An 18,127-nucleotide genomic window follows, 5' to 3' on the forward strand; every position below is an offset into this window, starting at 1 on the left:
ATTGCAGACATGGATCATCATTCCTAGATCAAAATGTTGTAATAGGTATCACAGTGAAAAAGGTCGTGAGTCCAAAACAAGAAATACCAAGGTCAGAACAAGTAGCCGGGAGCCGAGCGCGCACTGCCAACACGAAGGGCCCCTCTGTCAGAACACTACCGATTCAATTTGCAATGAAGCTTCGTCTACTGTTCCTTTCACTTGTGGTTCGGGAATATGTGCGGAAACCATCTGAGGGTTAAAACAGATTGTTGGGCCCCGTCCCCTGTGATTCTGTAGCTCTGAGATGAAGAAACACGAGCCAAAGAAGAATGGTTCCAGCGTGAAAATGTCTGGTTTGGCGTGTGCTTTCTGTAGCAATTATAGTTAGTGGCCAAAAAATGGCGAGTCCAATTTATTTTTACTTGTTTAAAACTTAAAGAGTAACGAGCTAACCAGATTGGCCAAATAAACCGAGTGAGTGTTTGCAGCCGGCTCCAAAGCGAGGTTGCAACGGTTCCCTTCCGGGCGGAACAGTACAAGCCGTTACAGCTGGCCGTACAGCTGCAGCTGCGCGTCCAATGCCGGAAGTGGCCCGCCGGAAGTGGCGCGCGCCTGCTCAGTAAGCCCGAGGTTACCGTGGTGCGCCGGCCGCTCAGGTTCCTCCGAGCTTCCTTAGGGCTCTCGGGCCAGTAAGCGAGGAATGGAGCCGGTGGGCGGCGGCGGCGGCGGCTCTTCCTCAGACCCGCGGAGCACCTACGTGCTTAGTAACCTTGCGGAGGTGGTGGAGCGTGTGCTTACCTTCCTGCCCGCCAAGGCGCTGCTGCGCGTAGCCGGGTGAGGGCGAACGTGGCGGGAGGAGACCTTCGTCCCTGCGGGTGGCGGGTTCACCCCTGCCTGGGATGCCCTAGTGCTTGGCTGAGCGCTGCCGGGCTGCTGACGGCGGGAACGATCCTCCCGGCCGCAACCCTTTGTGCTTTTGCGTCCCCAGAGTGTGCCGCCTGTGGAGGGAGTGTGTGCGCAGAGTGCTGCGGACGCATCGCAGCGTGACCTGGATCTCCGCGGGTGTGGCGGATGCCGGCCACCTGGAGGGACATTGCTTGGTCCGCGTGGTGGCTGAGGCGCTTGAGGCAAGTATGGAGGTGTGCCGCGGGCAGTCAGTTGCAGGCCTGGTGGGCCATCTTTAAGAACTTTTTTTTTTTAAATCACGATTATGATACATGTCCTTGCTTTTGTAAGTTTGGGCAACCCTTGCTCCTATTTTGGAAAGATTTTATAATAAACGTCAGGTTTGTAAGGGCGTGCAGCGGCCTATTCCCTATTAGATGTTGGGCGATTGACATAGCCAGGTGTTCACCATCACAGCGCCTTACAGAGCCTTGCCTTCCCTTGTCTGTTTTGCAACGAAGGCATTGGGTATCGCTTGCCCACTGTCACGCACTAGAACCGAAGAAGTAAAACTTCTACCTAAGTACTTAAGTCATAGTCTGTCTCTCATTTGTGCTCCTGGATCTAGGAGTCTCTATACTGGCAGGTGAAGACAGACGATAGAGCTGGTAGTCGATCTCTGGTATCTCGCTGAGTGGCAGGGACCCTTGTGGACCCTTGAGAGGAAATTGCCAATTGGATGCTCTATTATCCCATAATATGTGTACTAGGCAAACAGAAGGTTCTACTCAATCACAATATAGCCTCCAAATTGGGAGATGATGATAGATGTGTTGGTTAGAGGTTTGTTTTTGTTTTTTAACTTGAGACAAGCTAACGTCATATGGAAAGAGAGAAGCTCAAGCGCTTGAATCAGATTGGCCTACAGGCAAGTCTGTAGACAGCATGTTTGGTGTGGTAAGGCCCAGCCTGCTGTGGGCTGTACCGCCTGTGGGTCGCGTGGTCCTGGTGTTGATAAGAAAACAAAGTGAGCAAGCCAAGGAGAAAACCCAGTAAACAGCACTCCGCCATGGCTTCTCTTTCAGTTTCTGCCTTGGCTTCCTTCATGGGCTATCACCAGGCTGTATGAAAATAAACCTGTTACCCCTCAGATTGCTGTTCGCAGTGGGTGGTCCTTTTCCCAGCAAGAAAAACTAGGTAATACATTACCTCAGAGACATGTGAAGTGGGTCTCACTAGTCAAAGTGGAGATAATCTGAGTACCAAAATAAAAATGGAGAGTAACAGTTACACCCTTCAGTAAGAGGCTGCCGGTGTGCTGCCATCCAGGCCTCACCCTTCCGCTCGCAGTTTGTCTCAGTGCCTTTCTTGCTGGCAGAAGATTCTGTTCCCAGTGACTTTAACTAAAAGGCATGTTTCTTTGACCTGCATCCGCTTTCCCAGCTTGACCTACCTTACCTGCCTCAACAGTTAACTGTAGACCATTTACAGCCCGAGTGTGACCGAGCTTTACTAGCCAGTGGGTCTCTGTGAGGAAGGATGGGAAGGAGGGTTTTAAAGATAGAGCTGCTGCTGTTAGTGTCTGTCCTAGGCTCACACTGTCTTTGGTTTGGGTAGTGAGCTCTCAAGCCAGCTTCGTTGTCTGTTTAGGGATGACCTTTTTGTTTGTGGTACCAGATGTTTTTAGCTTGTCTTTCGCTTGCTTCATTCAGAGAAATTAGTAGTTTCTCTACCAGTCTTGGTTTCTTTTAGTGGAGAATGGTATTTAGGATCTAAGGTGAGCACTGCCTAAGTGTAATCGCTGTTGTTGAGGGGTTTGCTGCCTCTGGCCCAGACAGGGAAATATGTAAATATCTGTATATGCAATTGTTCTTTGGTATTGTTGGGGTATTAGTTGCTCCATATTGAAGTCCACATATGCTCAAGCCCCTTATACAGTGGCATAGTATTTCTGTTAACCTACATAGCCCACCCTTATATTTAAATTCAAATCTCTAGATTACCTATACCTAGCAAAGTTTTCTCTAAGTAGACTGTTATAGAAAATAATGACAAGAAAAAGCTTTGTACATACTCAGTATAGATGCAGCCTCTTCCCCGTTTTATTATTTATTTGTTGGTTTTTCCAGGCAGGGTTTTCCTGTGCAGCCTTGGCTGTCTTGGACTTGCTTTGTAGACCAGGCTGGCCTCGAACTCACAGGTGTGCGCTACTGTACCTGGCTTCTCCCCCATTTTTAAAAATAGCTACATTTGCATCCTTGAATGAAGAGAGAGCTGCAGAGAGAACTGACTGTGTATTTGGAGCTGTATTTCTGTCAGTACATGAAAACTCATGAGTTGCCTTAGGTGCATCCAATCCAACATAAGATTTTTTTTCTCTCATTTCTTCTCTGCTCATATTTATATCTCCCTTTTTTACAGTGGGAAACTTGTCTCTTGAAAAAAAAAAAGAAAAGGAAAAAGAAAAAAAGAAAAGGCTTGCTGGGTGTGGTGGTGTATGCCTTCAATCCCAGCACTTGGGAGGCAGAGTCAGGTTGATCTCTGAGTTCAAGGATAGCCTAGTCTACAAAGTGAGTTCCAGGATAGCCAGGGCCTGAGAAGCCAGAGAAGCCCTGTCTCAAAAAAACCAAAACCCCAAAAATATCCTATTTGTATGTGTCTGTCTGTGTGTCCGTGTGTGCCCATGCACATGGGGGCCAGAAAAAAGCATTGGCTTCCTAGAGCTGGAGAGCTGTAGGAACCCTGTCCTCTGACAGCACAGCGGCTCTGAAATGCTGAGCCAGCTCTCCAGCTCTGGCTCATATTTTGGGGAGGTTTTGTTTGTTTTGTTTTTTCAAGACAGGGTTTCTCTGTCTAGCTTTGACTGCCCTGGACTAGGTTTGTAGACCAGGGTGGCCTTGAACTCAGTGATCCACCTGCCTCTGCCTCCCCATTTTAAAAGTGTGTGCACCACCACCCAGTGCTGGCTCTTACGTTTAATGTGAATGTCCTGTGTGTGGTGTCTTCTGTTCCATGCTGTCTTCTGTAGGTTTTCTTCTTTGCTCTTTTGGACTCTTGGACTCATACCCAGAAAGCTGGCTAGCATCCTTCAGGCCTGTTTGAGTACTATTTCTCTCTCATAACATCGATCAAAACCCACAGTCTGTTATTCAGAATCTTTTATTTGAAAGAATTAAAAATACCACAGAAGTGTTCTTTGGAGCATCACGTACAGTAAGGGAACTTAAAAACAACCTGCTGTTTGTTTAGTAAAAGAAGTCATTAAATTATAAATCACAAGGTGCATTTAACGTTTAATGGTAAGAAAATCTTGATAAAGGGGCTGGAGAGATAGTGTCTAGTGAGAATTAGAGCCAGGTTTGTATATTTGCTCAAGGCTGACTGCTGACGATGGCAGAGGCAGGACCAGGCCCTGACTCCTCACTGCTGACGATGGCGGAGGCAGGACCAGGCCCTGACTCCTCACGCATCAGGCTTTGCAAACAGAAGTAACTCAGATGTCAGAAAGAACCCCAAGTGGGTCTAGTGGGGTTGTGGGTGCTGTGCCCAGCCAAAGCGGAAAGGTAAACAGCTTGAGTGTTTCTAAGGTTTTAGCAAAAGGATTGGGAAATATGTAAAAATTCTGTGGGATTTTAAATTGTGGCAACCAGTTAAGACATTTTAAAAATGTCAGGTGAAATCAACAATTTGCACGCATAGATCATATGTGTTACCATGCCCACACCGTCCATTATCCTGTTCAGTGTTTCTCATGAGCTTATCCAGAACCTACTCTAAAACATCTGAATCTCCCCAGAGTATGAGGCAGGGAAGTTACACTTTACAGTCTACACTTTATTCCATTCTAATAGGAAAAAGTCTCTCATATAGTTCAGCCATTTTGACACTTGTCTACAGTGTGAGCCTTAGGAAAGCCCGTGTTCTGAAAAAGCCCTGCTCGGAGTCTAGACACAAACAAGAGTGGCAGGGCTGTTAGGGATGTCATGTGGAGGTGGCAAATAGCAAAGGGTGTGACGTCTGGGGCAGGGATTGAGAAGTTTGCTCTAAGGCACCTTAAAGGAACCGATTTTAAGGTGCTTGGCAGCAAGGGAACCTGTACAAGTGTGTGCAGGTCTTAAATGCTGAGCTGGAGGGCTGGCAAGGAAAGCCAGAAGAGGGGTGCAGCCTGTGCACCCTCTCTCTGTTGAGATGCTTCTTACTGTGATGCCTGTTCAGTAAAGCGAGACACAGCTTTAGCTGGTACCTAATGTCTGCTCTTAATATTAAATGAGCCTTATGAAAATGAACTTCTTAAGGCCTTAGATAAGTTAGACACAAAAAAACAAACAAAATAGTAGGTGCTCAGTAAGTAAGCTGACGAGCAGGAGTGGCTCATGAGAAGCAAGAGGACCAAGGACGGATGGGGACAGCGGAGTCAGTGCCCTTGGGGATCCTGGGGGACACAGGCATTCTCAGACTCACGGCCAATTCTTTTTCTCTTTGCAGAATGTTCACATCTTACCACGGACAGTTCTCTATATGGCAGATTCTGAAACTTTCATTAGCCTGGAAGAGTGTCGTGGCCATAAAAGAGGTAGATATGGAGAAAAGAGTTCGGTTTCTTTGTTGTTTGTTTTTGACATTGTCCTAGCCCTGAGAGCAAGGCTTCTGAGGCTTTGGGCTCTGCCCTTGGTACACATGCCTCTGTCTGGCTTGAGCTGAGGAGCCCTTTGTGCTACAGATTGATGTCTAACCTCAGGGTACAATTGGAATGAGGATTTTCAGAAAGATATTTTTCTTGTTTTGAAATACTTTACTCCTTGGGGCTGGAGAGATGGCTCAGAGGTTAAGAGCACTGGTTGCTCTTCCATAGGTCCTGAGTTCAATTCCCAGCAACCACATGGTGGCTCACAACCATCTATAATGTGGTGTGATACCCTCTTCTTGCCTGCAGATGTGCATGCAGGCAGAGTACTGTGTACATGATAAATAAATAAATCTTAAAAAAAAAAACCAAAACCAAAATACTCCTCCAAGTGTACTTCTCTTTGGTTATCAAGCCTGTTTATCTATAATGTAGTACTACAAGGTTCAGTTTACCACAGCTCTTTACAGATATTATGTATTCTTGGCTTGCTAAGGAGAAATACAGACCAAGAATCCAAGGTGGACCCCTGCAGCCCTGACTTTGATTTGAACGTTGTCTGACTTGAATCTAGCTGACCAGAGTCAAATAGTCATTATGCTGTGACATCAGCTGCACAGAAAGAGCCAGTAAATAGCACCTGTCAGCCTCAGTACTGAGCCAAATGTGATGGCTTTGGGGCAGACGTAGTGTGTGAACAAAGGGCAATAGGAAATTAGTGATGGCAAAGGTTAGGCTTAGAATTTGAATAAAACAGGCATCAAAAAGGGGAAAGTGCTTATTTTAATCAAAATGTTGAGGCTTTCTTAAAAAGTTTCCCCCTTTTTCCTTCCTTCTATTGTCTTTTCCTTTGAGACAAGGTAACATGTAGTCCAGGCTAGCCTCAAAACTCACTTTATAGCCAAGATCATCCACTTTCAGGTGCTAGGATTCAGCTTGGCACCTCCTTGGGGTTTGCGCAGTGCTGTGGCTGGTGAGGGAGCCCAGGGCTTCTTGCATGCTAGGCTAGTATTCTACCAACTGTCCTCACCCCAGCCTGATGACCTGTTGTGAAGGATTGTTTTGCTTTTTAACATTGTCAGATTTGACAATGAAAATGTGTAGTGTTTCATGATTGTGCTACTGTGTTGTTACAGCGAGGAAAAGAACTACTATGGAGGCAGCGTTTGCCCTGGAGAAGCTGTTCCCCAAGCAGTGTCAAATCCTTGGGATTGTGACCCCGGGAATTGTCGGTGAGAGAAATTAACTGTTTACTTCTTGCTTAGTATGATGTGGTGAAATATTTGTAGCTGAGAAGTCCATTCACATTTCCGGTCATCTAAAACAATAGCATTGGGCATCCTTGCCAGGGTGTTGCATTGTGCTTAATCTCTCTCAGGGTGCTGAGGTTCATAGTTCACATCTCAAGGCTGCCTAAGAGCAAAGTGCACTCCGTGTCTTCCCTTAGCCATTGACAGTGGGGGTGGGGAGGGTCTCATTCTTCCTACCCCAGAATAGGAGAGACCTGCAGCCAGTCAGTCTGGAGAGTGACAGGTCACAGTGGGCCTTATCTAGGCACTTGTTCCTCTTTGTGTTGCCACCGTGGCACATTGCTGTTACTATTTGGATTGTTTGCTGTTGCTGTAACCCTGGTGCAGGGGTTAAAATTAGTGGGTTAGGATTCCAGTTTCGTGGCCCCCTGACATCCACAAGGCTTCAGTTTCCTCATCAGTGAAATGGATGCTGGTGTTTGTACGGTCTTTGGAGGGTTGTGACCATGTAGTGACTTAACACATCTGTGGCATTTAGAAACAGAGCCTTGCTGGTGGCTCTGCTGGTAAAGACCCTCCCTAGTCCTGGGTCCCCACACAAGTACGCTGAAAGACTGAGCAGCTGCAGACGGTTTGGACGCTTTCTCCTTTTTTGTTTTGTTTTGTTTATAAAGTATCTCTTTCTGAACATACTTGAAAGGATGCTGCAGGTATCACCACCCTGAAGGTGTCAGAGAAGAGCATCTATTTGGTAGTAGCCTAAGCTGTAGTTAGGATGTAGTGGGCTGATGAAGCCTCTTACTAAATCGAGTTTCTATGAGATGTCCTCACAAAGCTGTCGTTTTCTCCCTAGTGACTCCAATGGGATCTGGTAGCAATCGACCTCGGGAAATAGAAATTGGAGAGGCTGGTTTTGCTTTATTATTCCCTCAAATTGAAGGGGTGAAAATTCAGCCCTTTCATTTTAGGAAGGACCCCAAGAATTTAACACTCGAAAGACGTCAACTTACTGAAGTGGGTAAGTTAATCGTTATTTACTATTGTTTGTATGGAGACAGGGTTTTCACTGTGTAGTTCTGGCTAGTATTGATCTCTGAGATCCTCCTGAGTGCTGGGTTTAATAAAGGTCTGTGCCATCCAGCTGGCATCGTTACTGTTACCTGCTCATTTTGTTGATTGGTTTGCTCTGTTTCAATTTTGGCCAACTAGTGTCTTCTAGGCTGCTGTCAACAAGGCTAGTGATTGGTAGAATTGGTTTTAAATTATTTTATTTGCCATGAAGTCCTAGATGACCAGAGATGAACATTTTTATAAGCATTCTGTCAATAAGCTTGCGTATGAGTGCTTTGCTTGCATGTATGTAAGTGCATGTAGCATGTGTGTGTGCTGCCCATGGAGAGCAGGAAAGGACATTAGATTCCCTGGAACTGGGATTGTAGACACGTGTGAGGTAAGATATGTGCGTGCATTTAATCGTAATTGAATTTTGAAGGAATTCTTGGTCTTCAGTAAGCTCTTAATAGATAATTTTGTCTTTTTTGTTGTTGTTATTTAAAGCTGAAAAACTTAAGCTTTTAAAAATATTCCTAGTAATGTTATAAAAGTTTTTAGAAGAAAAAAGTTGGTGTTAGGAGAGATAGGCTCGAATAGTTAGGAGTGGACCAGAGTTTGAGAAAGTAAGTGTGGTTGAATTTGGAGTAGGGTCTAGTGTCAGCAAAGCAGTGTGAAGGCCTCATCACCTACCCCTGCAGAGCGGGTGATTGGGTTTAAACTCACTGCTCATAAAAAGTTACTTAGTACTAACTCCGCATCTGTGTATAGATGGGCTAGCCTGAAGACACACGCCTCCGTTAGGCAGTGTCACTCAGACTTGTCACTTCCCCACCTGTTCTGCTTCCACGGTGCTAATATGTAAGTTAGCTGTTGAATCCTGTCGGGTCCCAGCCCGCAGGAAGAATTGAATCAGGCTTCACCTGAAAGAGGGAGTAGGGATTGAAAGTAGGATACAGAGACGCGAGAAATAGCAAATCAAGTCAGGAAATTTCTGATCAAGATTCACTTTATTGCCGACTAGCAGGAACATACATAGAGCAAGGTCAATAGGATTTATTTTAATCTCACTCACCCTAGCCCCCGGGCAAGAATACAATAGCCTAAACCGCTCCCTGTAGAACTTCCTAGTTCTCTGAGTAGTTCCCTGTAAGAACTTCCTAGATCCTCTGGGTTGGTCCAAGTTGAGACTTCTCTACTTCTTTCAAAGGTAAATGGTCCAAGGGTAGCCTAGAACACAAGGCCTCATGGTGAGGTAAAGGTCAGCAACTCGAAGGTCACATCATACAGCCTAAGCACAGGATTTCTGACATGGCAGAATTTAGCATGGGTTCCCACAGAATCCTGTATCTAAAGAGATATGTTTGGCTTTACAGACAAGAAAATGGGTTTGGAAAAGTTAAGAAGCTTGTCCCTACTTAAAGACCAGCAATAGAAAAATAGTATAACAGCAAAGGGAAGTTTGAGTTTATGGGTCAGAGGAAGGAGTGTGTACATTGAGAATGTCAGGAGCGGGTGTAAGCAGGGGAGGAAGAGCTGCGTCTGGGGGCCGTGCACATAGGCCTCAGTGCGGAAGAGGCTCGGGCAAGTACAAGCACCCTGTACTGTAGTGCGGGGTAGAGCTGCGGGGCAGCTTCAAGACTGAGACTACTCAGGAAGATCCCTCACTTTTCTTTTTCCAGGTGCATGTACCACAGGTGCATTTGTGTTTAGACCTAAGGTTGGTGTCGGGTGTGCATCTTCAGTGTCTCTGCACCCTAACTTTTGAACAGCCGTGTCATTGTCCCAAACTAGTCGCTTCCATGCAAGTAACGATCTTGTTTCTAAAATAAGTAGACTTGACTGTTGGCCCCACAGGCTTCTTCCTACTCAGAAAATTTGTTCTACAAAAGGAAAGGGTCTTCTCAGTGTGCCAGGCTTGGCTGGAAGAGGGGGACCCTTCAAAACTGGCTACGGATGCATGGTGCTAGGAGGGTTTGTTATTTTCCACTTTGCAAACCTACAGCTTACAAAGTATTTCTCAAGATGGGCGTGGTGGCGCATGCCTTTTATCCCATGACTTGGGAGGCAGAAGCAGGTGGATCAATGTGAGTTCAAGGCCAGCCTGTCTCAAAACAAACAAACAAAACAATAAAGTTTTACTGCTCCACACTGTGACCTGCAAGTAAAGCTACCTAGATTTCAGCACAGAATTCCAGGATGAGCCAGTGTGAAGCAGAGCTGGGATTTATTAAAAGGAGATTTTTAATATAAATTTAAGCAAGCGGTTGAGAGACCTTCAGGGAACATGGATGTGAGCTGCTCAGGAAAGTCCCACATTGTCATCTTTATAAAAGCGTTCTGAGGTGGTTAGCTGGGCTCACTGCGTGGCTCCTGGGATGTAGGACGGGATTCCACTTGGTGAGATGGAGTTAGGTGTTGATGTGGTGGGATTCTTGATCCATAGTTGCCAGAGTCTTCCCAGTCTTGTGGTCTGCAGGGCTCCTTTTCCTTTCTGTCTGGACTGCTTCAGTCTTACTGAGTGATCCTTCTATCGTGATGGAGTTAAGTGAAACATCAGTGTAATTAGGGTTGTATTTTCTTCCTGTCCCAGAAACCATCTGTTTGTAATACTGATCGGTTTTAAATTAATGCTGTGTAAGCAGTGTGCCAGAGCTCAGGGAATGAGACGGCCTCTAGCTCCCTTGAGCTTTGCTAGCGGTGGAGGCTGCTTTTAGACCACATTTGCTAAGGTAGAACTCTAGGTCACTGGCATGGGTGGGGTTAGGATGTGGAGTCACCTTGCATCATTGCTGCCCACTCTGTCACTGTGTCCATGCTTGTTTGAGGCGTGTTATTTCAAAAAGCCATTAATGGAAAAATTATAACTAAGACTTGAGTAATCTCAAAGTATACAAAATGGAAAACAGCTTCACCCTTGCAAAGCACACCTGGGAATAACAGTTCACACTGTTTTAAGGCTGTCTTTATCCCTCACTTGTGCAGGTCTTCTGGATAACCCTGAGCTTCGTGTGGTCCTTGTCTTTGGCTATAACTGCTGTAAGGTGGGAGCCAGCAATTATCTGTATCGAGTAGTCAGCACTTTCAGCAACATGAACATCATCCTGGCTGGAGGCCAGGTGGACAACTTGTCTTCACTGACGTGTGAAAAGTAAGCCTGAGCGCTTTGCCTTCTCCCATGGGTGACTGGAAATGGCTTCAGGTTCTCATTACGTTAGGAATCAAATTTGAGCAGAGTGTGGTGTTGTTGTTATGTCTTTAACTCCAGTACTCTGAGGAGGCAGAGGCAGGCAAATCTCTTGAATGCAGGGTCAGCCTGGTCTACACTGGTGACTTCCAGGCCGGCCAAGGGTATGAGGTGATAACCCTGTCTCAAAAAATACAAAAAAATGTAAAGAAAAGGAATTGCCAGGATACCAATTCATTCCATTTTTCTGTTGCCAAGACGCTCAGTAATCACAGTTCTGCTTGCTGTCAAAGAGCTAAGCTTGTACTTATTGTCCTTTAAGACGACCATCTCGGGCTCCTTCTGCATAACCCATTGATGCATTTATAGCTTTGGTCCTCCTGGGATGCTCCTCCAAATGAAGACGTCATCAGTGAGTGAGGCTAAAATAAATAAAATCACATGATTTATTTCAGTATAGCATTGAGTTGCTAACTGTGAAACAGAGATAAGGAAGAGCAGGTTTTTAGAGGAAAGGGAGGACTCTAAGGCAAGGTTGAAGCAGCTCGCTGTAAACAGTTCTCAGTGGCCCTGTGTGGACATCATCTTAAACAAGCTGAGACTAGACCTCCGCCAGGGTCTGCATGTAAGATACGCACACGAGAGGTCAGCAGCAAGTGAGCACAAGTCCCGAGGTTGGGAAGCTGGAGTGTGGAACCCTGCAAGCTCATCTTTCTGAACAGTTACTTGAAGATTGAATTCTTGTGTCTGGAGCAAACTTTAGCCTCTCAGAGACAGTCTCTGTGCTTATGAATTCTCTTGATTAGACTGTAGCGTATATAGTGTTCCCAGGCTTTCCTTGAGGAGGTCACCCATGGGTCACATGTTGATGGCAAAGCCAGACAGGCTCTTAACACTAGGATTGGGGTGGATCTCCCTGTGGCATCTGTAACCTTCTCCCAAGGGAGCAGCAGCCTGTGGGTATCTTACTGGTATTTTTGGGAACTGTATACTAGAATTTATTTATTTATGTGTGTGTGTGCACCAGTGTTGCTTGGTGCCTTACTGGCTTAGTTTCTTGCTAGCCCAGAGAATCTTGTGCATTCTATAGGCAGTTGTTGATAAATGTTGTAGGGACTTAAAGTGTATGTTTCTTCCCAGTGGGTGTTCATTACATGCTTTATTTATAACTTTTACGGACAGTGCGTTTTCTTTTGTAAGGACAAAATTTTTTATTTAAAAAAAAAGAGCCTTAACGGGGCTGCCAGAACTGGCAACCTGAGTTCAGTCCTTGGGACCCACAAGGTGGAAAGGACTCCTGTGCTTTCCATCCATATGCCGTGCCCTGTGTGTGTTCAGCCAGATAAACACACAACATTAATGTAATAGGGAAAAAAAAATGTTTTTTGAGTTAGGGTTTACAGGGTTTTTCTGTATAGCCTTTGGCTGTCCTAGAACTCGCTTTGTAGACCAGGCTGGCCTCAAGCTCAGAGATCCACCTACCTCTGTCTCCCAAGTGCTGAGATTAAAGGCGTGCGCCATGACACCCAGCCTAGAAAAAAAACTTTTAAGATTTAATTATGTGATGTGTGGCTGTCTGTGTAGAGGTATGTGCACATGAGTGCAGGTGCTCTCAGAGACCACAGGTGTTAGATTCCTTGGAGCTGGAGTTACGGGTGGTTATGAACCACCTCATGTGAGTGCTAAGGGCCCAGCTGGGATCTTGTGTGAGAGCAGAGCATGCTCTTGACCTCCATGCCACCTCTGCAGCCCTGCCCCCAGCGGTGAAGCCTTCAAATGAAAATGAGTCAGATTCAGGCTCAAACAATAAACCAGACAGGAAGGAAGCATTGCAGTCATACTTGTTAAAGGCAAATCAACACAAAGCTAAAACCTGCAGAGCTGAGCATTCCCTCCATGCTTACATTCCTAATACAGCTTTTTCATAAGGTAACAGTGGCTGCAGTCAGAGGAAAAAGGTCATAGTGTAAAACATACTTAAGTAGGTATGGTGGGGTGGGGCTATCAGTTAGTGACAGAGTACTTGCCAGCACCACCACCGCAAAGCTACGCGACACAAACCTACCAGGTCCCATTTAGAATGGGTACTACTACGAATCCAGGAAGAGCTTCTGTATAGCTAGCTTTGAATTTGTGGCTGAAAAAGACAGTTGCTCACCTTTTACGATCTGTCCTGTTTTTAATAACAGTTTAGTTTAGTCTGAAAAGATAAACCTCAGACTAAAGCTTGTGTTGCCCAAGGCAGCAGCCCTCTCCCCGTTGGCCAGGAGGTGTTGATGATCTCCTGTTTGTTTCCAGGAAGCCTCTGGATATTGATGCTTCAGGTGTGGTTGGACTGTCGTTTAGTGGTCACCGAATCCAGAGCGCCACAGTGCTCCTCACCGAGGATGTGAACGATGTCAAGACTGTTGAGGCGGCCATGCAGCGCCTCAAAGCAGCCAACATCCCAGAGCAGAACACCATTGGCTTCATGTTTGCGTGCGTTGGCCGGGGCTTTCAGTACTACAGAGCCAAGGGGAACGTTGAGGCCGATGCCTTTAGGAAGTTTTTCCCCAGTGTGCCCTTATTTGGCTTCTTTGGCAATGGGGAGATTGGATGTGACCGGATAGTCACTGGGAACTTTATCCTGAGGAGATGTAACGAGCTGAAGGAAGAGGATCTGTTCCATAGCTACACAACCATCATGGCGCTCATTCACCTGGGGGCCTCTAAATAAGCCACCTTGTTGAGAGTGACTTCACAGTATTTAACTTTGAGGCTTGCCTTTTTCAGAGAAATGAAAACTTGATATAAATTTTTAGATAAAACTAGCTATGCGTGTTTTGTAGCTTTGAGTGGTGCTCTGAGGTCACTTTGGGATGATTTTTAATATATGAATGAAGGACAACTTTCTATACACACAGGTCAAGAAGTGAGGCTGTTGCTAGGAGCAGGCAAAGCTGCTGTGGCTCAGCTGCACCCGGTTCTGTGGCCACTGCGTAAGCCACCGGGGGTTGAGAAGGCCACCGGGAAGACGGAGGGTTAAGACCTTGTAGTGGCTGATAAACTTTTAACAGACTCATGACTTTATTCTCCCTTTATAAAGGAGAAAATTAAAGAAATGGTTTGAGAAGCTTTTCTCTGCTTTTCAGTTCACAGAAGTTGTAACAAATATTGCTGACTTTTTACTTTTCTGTAAAGACTGTCTGTGATTCAATACTGTATAAAGTTGCCCCTTTAAGTCAGTTAGCGTTTTCCTCTTCACAGGAAAGACTGCAAGGGAACAATCTTTTTCACATAGTTCTGAAAGTTATATCACCATATTTTGGTTTTATACCAATAAAATATACTTGAAAGCCCACTCGACTAGGATTGCATCTGTTCTTTTGCTGAGAGAATGAAGGGTGCAAACTACTCCTATCAGTGAGAACCTGGAGCTGAGAGAGAGCTGTGAGAGCATCCGTTCCCTCAGAAGCCAAGCTTATAGCGCACGTGCTGGTGGAAACCAATTTTTCAGTTACTCACGTGTCCGTATTTCTCAGTACTATTGCATCATGAGGTCTTAACAATGCCCGGCCTTCATTTGATCTTTTTTATTGCTTGGAATCTGGGCAGGTCAGGAGTCACCTTGGAGGCTGCAAAGAAGTCAGCACTCCACTGTGCAGAGGACCACAGAAGGAGCCTGGGTCTCTGTACACTTCTGTTGTTGTACCCTCAGTGGACCCAGGCTGCCTGCCTGCCTCTAGACTGCTTCACAGGCAGAAATTAACGTGGACCTGCACCAGGTCTATGTTGCAGGATATTCTTACAGGTTAACTAATGGGTGACATTTCTGTAATGGCCAGTGATTTATCCTAACAGGGCAGTAGACAATCTGTAAGTAAAATCAAATACAAGTATTAAAGAAATAATTGCTAGTTTGTCAAAAAAACAAAACAAAACAAAACAAAAAAAAAACAAAAAACAACAACAACCAAATGCCTAGAAATGGCAACTGCTGCAGATACTTATGAAGCTACAAAAATAATCACATGACAAAAAGCTGATAAGAGGACAACAGTGATGGCAGGTTTACATGCTGAGCTGCCTTCTCAAGCAAGCCTCAAAAGCCCCACCTGCAAAGCTTGGAAAGCACTGATTTCTCTCTACACCTCCAGATGAACCATATCTGGGGCTCTAGTTTGTTAGAAAAGGGTTGTTTCAAGGAACTTATTTCCATACCTTTGATGCAAGGAAAGGGGAAGAAGATGTCACAGTGTTACAGGGTAAGAGTGTGAACGCCCACATGTAAGTTTTGGCCCTGTTATTTTTGCTTAGGTGAGCAACAGACAAAGCGAAGAGGAACCTTGTAGTTGAGGTGCAGAGGAAACCCTGCAGGCAGAACACGGCTGTGCGGGCGTGGCCAGTTGGAGAGACTGGGAAGTTGGAACATCCGAAAGCAACCACAGGGAGGATTTGGAATGCCGAAATGCCAAGAGAAGCCACTTGCTCTAAGGATCTGACACCTCGGCCCTTCAACTGAGTCTGATCCCTGAGTCTGGGGAAACTGGCATAGTGGGCATTGCTGAGTAAATGGTTGGATATAAAGGGGAGAGGATGAAAAAGGGGGCACCTGTAAAAAGTTTGGGAGAGTAAACACAAGTGGAACTAGCAAACCTTGGGATCAGAGTCGGGGAGTGATAGCGTTAAAATACTGACATCCAGAATGAAAAGTAACAGGCACACAGAGGCCAAGGGAAATGAGGTCCATTCAGGGACTCAAGATAAATACCTCAAGGTGACTCAGGTAGAGTTGCATGCCACCAAGACACAACCCGAGTTTGATACCAGGGACAGACTAGGTGTCCACAAAGAGAAAGGAATTATAAAAACATAAAACAAAACCACTAACCGATGACCTTACCAGATGCTTTCAGAGGCCTCTGGGGACAGGGAGGGACAGTGAAGAAAAAAAGCTGAAGCTGGAACCAGAAGATTTAAACAGGTGAGCCCAGCATGAAGGATTTGTGGAGCAAACACAAATCGCTGGCCAACATAGCACTAGCATGGGAAAACAGGAAAGGCATTTGGTAAAAAAAAACAAAAAAACAAAAAAACCACCCTTTTGTACTTAAAAACAACTAACAAAGTAGAGAGGAATGACCTCCACATAAAAGCCACCATGAGACCGGCCGCACTGAAATCACGCAGTGGAAAAGCTTCTCTTGTAGACGTAGGCAAGGATGCTTGCCTGCACTATTGCTAGTCAGCATGGACCGGCCGGGGCCACTAAGCAGGAAGAGAAGGCATCAGATGGAAAGAAGCAAAACAGTCTCTTCACAAATTGTCTGATCTTTTACATAGAAACCTGAAGATTCCACAGAAGACTTTCAGAACTAATTACTCACAGTACCAGTGCTGCTTCTTCAGCAATGAACAGCCAACCATCAGAGTGCTCCTTTTTTACAGCAGCTTCAAGAATAAGCTACTGGGGCTGCCGCAGAAATGATGGAACACATCCATATTGATGGGCTGGACATTTTAAAATGCTGGCACTACCCAAGCAGTCTACAGGTGCAGTGTAATCCCTATCCAAACCATAGCCTCACACTGCTGCTTTTGTTTTTCCGGACAGAAAAATGCACCCTAGAGTTCAGATACACTCTCAAGGGACATGGAATAGCCAAGTCAATCTCAAATAATAAAGTAGGATGAGACATCTGATTCCAGAACAGACTGATTCTGGCATCAAAATAAAATGGAACAGAGAGCCTTAGAAAAGAAACATCTGCAGCATGACGAACTATCAACAGAAGTACCAAGACGAGTTTCCATAAGGAACAGGCAACCTTCCAGAAAACAGTGCTGGAGTCGGGACCTTAAGTAATAGTATATATTAACATTAACTCAAAATAGACTTTTAAAAATTTAACAATAAAGCTGGGCGTGGTGGCACACATCTTTAATCCCAGTATTCAGGGATGCAAAGGCAGATGGATCTCTGAGTTCAAGGCCAGCCTGGGCTACAAAGTAAGAAACCCTGCCTCGAAACCCCCCACCCCCCCAAAAAAAAAAACAAAAACAAAAAAACCCAAAACCAAATATTTAACAATCATAGCTAAAAAAAAAAGCAAAACAAAAGAAACCCTATACACAACCCTTAGAGGAAAACATCAGGATAAAATATCAGGGTAATGAATCTTACAGTGATTTTTGTGGAGTTCTTACCAAATTTTTAGGAATCAAAAACAGACCTAAGCAGTCTAATTAAAAGTGGTGGCGTATGCCTTTAATCCAGTACTCAGGAGGCAGAGGCAGGTGGATCTCTTGAGTTTAAGGCCAACCTGGTCTACAAAGAGTCCAGGACAGCCAGGGCTACACAGAGAAACCCTATCTCAAAAAACCAAAAAATAAAATAAAAAATTAAAGCTTTATGCATGAAAATATAAGGCAAAAAGTTCATACATAGAATTAAAAGTATATTTGCAGGCCACAAATAAGTACTTAATGTCCAGAACACAGAACTAAAGTACAACAACACATATTTAATTAAAAGTGGCTTGGGACTTAATCAGGTGTCCATGGGAGATACATAGATAACTAACAAACACTGGCAGTATGGTCAACTACTGATGCCCGGGGAAATGCATGTTAAGCCCCAATGACGTGGCACATCACCCTGCTAGGATGGCGCGTGTCTTCCTTCTCCCAGCCTTACCCTCTTCCTTCTCTGCACACATGGTAACAGAAGCACACGTGTCGGGCCCTGCTGCTGGTAAAACTCTTAAAATGGCACATTTGTTACAGAAAACAATATGATCCTTGTCAAATTAAGCAGAAATTACAATTCAACCCAAAAATTCTACGTGAAGTATAATATTTCAGTATAAAAGCGGGGGTCTGGTGATATATATTGTAACATCACTGTTTACAGCAGTCGAATTGAAAGTATTACAAACATATTTGCATGGTACACAGAATCTAATGTACCCACACTGAGTAACACTGAGCTGTTCTTAATGGAATTTTGGTTAAGTGTGGATGAGCTTTGAAAACGTGTGGACTGCAACAATGCATATGTGCTTCCAGTTACTTCCTGGTGGAAGCAGCCCAAATATATTTGCATGGTCTCAGAGGCTCAAGCCCAGTGTGTCTCAGTGTCTGCCTGCTGCCTGCGGATCAGGAACCTCT

General features: G+C 45.1%; 2 protein-coding genes across 5 annotated transcripts in view; one reads left to right on the plus strand and one right to left on the minus strand.

The window, feature by feature from the left end:
• The window catches only part of NRG4 (neuregulin 4), a 211,101-nt gene that overhangs the window by 137,888 nt on the left and 55,086 nt on the right, over positions 1-18,127 (minus strand). Inside the window, exon 9 of one of the 4 annotated variants that reach the window (XM_084782970.1) lies at positions 17,035-18,108. The gene's annotated coding sequence lies outside the window, so the exon portion shown is untranslated. The other 3 variants (XM_084782971.1, XM_084782973.1, XM_084782972.1) reach the window with 3 other exon arrangements.
• Positions 561-14,318, plus strand: FBXO22 (F-box protein 22). The gene is made up of 7 exons (XM_084782961.1): positions 561-816; positions 971-1,109; positions 5,353-5,440; positions 6,628-6,723; positions 7,595-7,759; positions 10,777-10,942; positions 13,277-14,318. Exons 1-7 carry the CDS (start codon positions 683-685, stop codon positions 13,692-13,694), a joined length of 1,206 nt encoding a protein of 401 aa, XP_084639087.1. The 5' UTR covers positions 561-682; the 3' UTR covers positions 13,695-14,318.

This window comes from Acomys minous (assembly GCF_964271855.1).
Source record: "Acomys minous genome assembly, chromosome: 5".
NCBI classification, from domain to species: domain Eukaryota; kingdom Metazoa; phylum Chordata; class Mammalia; order Rodentia; family Muridae; genus Acomys; species Acomys minous.

Bases quoted from the DNA above. Each gene is read 5' to 3' on its own strand.
- FBXO22 (XM_084782961.1), top strand. From the start codon at position 683: ATGGAGCCGGTGGGCGGCGGCGGCGGCGGCTCTTCCTCAGACCCGCGG. The intron at 7,760-10,776 runs GTAAGTTAATCG...TCACTTGTGCAG, and splicing joins ACGTCAACTTACTGAAGTGG to GTCTTCTGGATAACCCTGAG. The intron at 10,943-13,276 runs GTAAGCCTGAGC...GTTTGTTTCCAG, and splicing joins TCTTCACTGACGTGTGAAAA to GAAGCCTCTGGATATTGATG.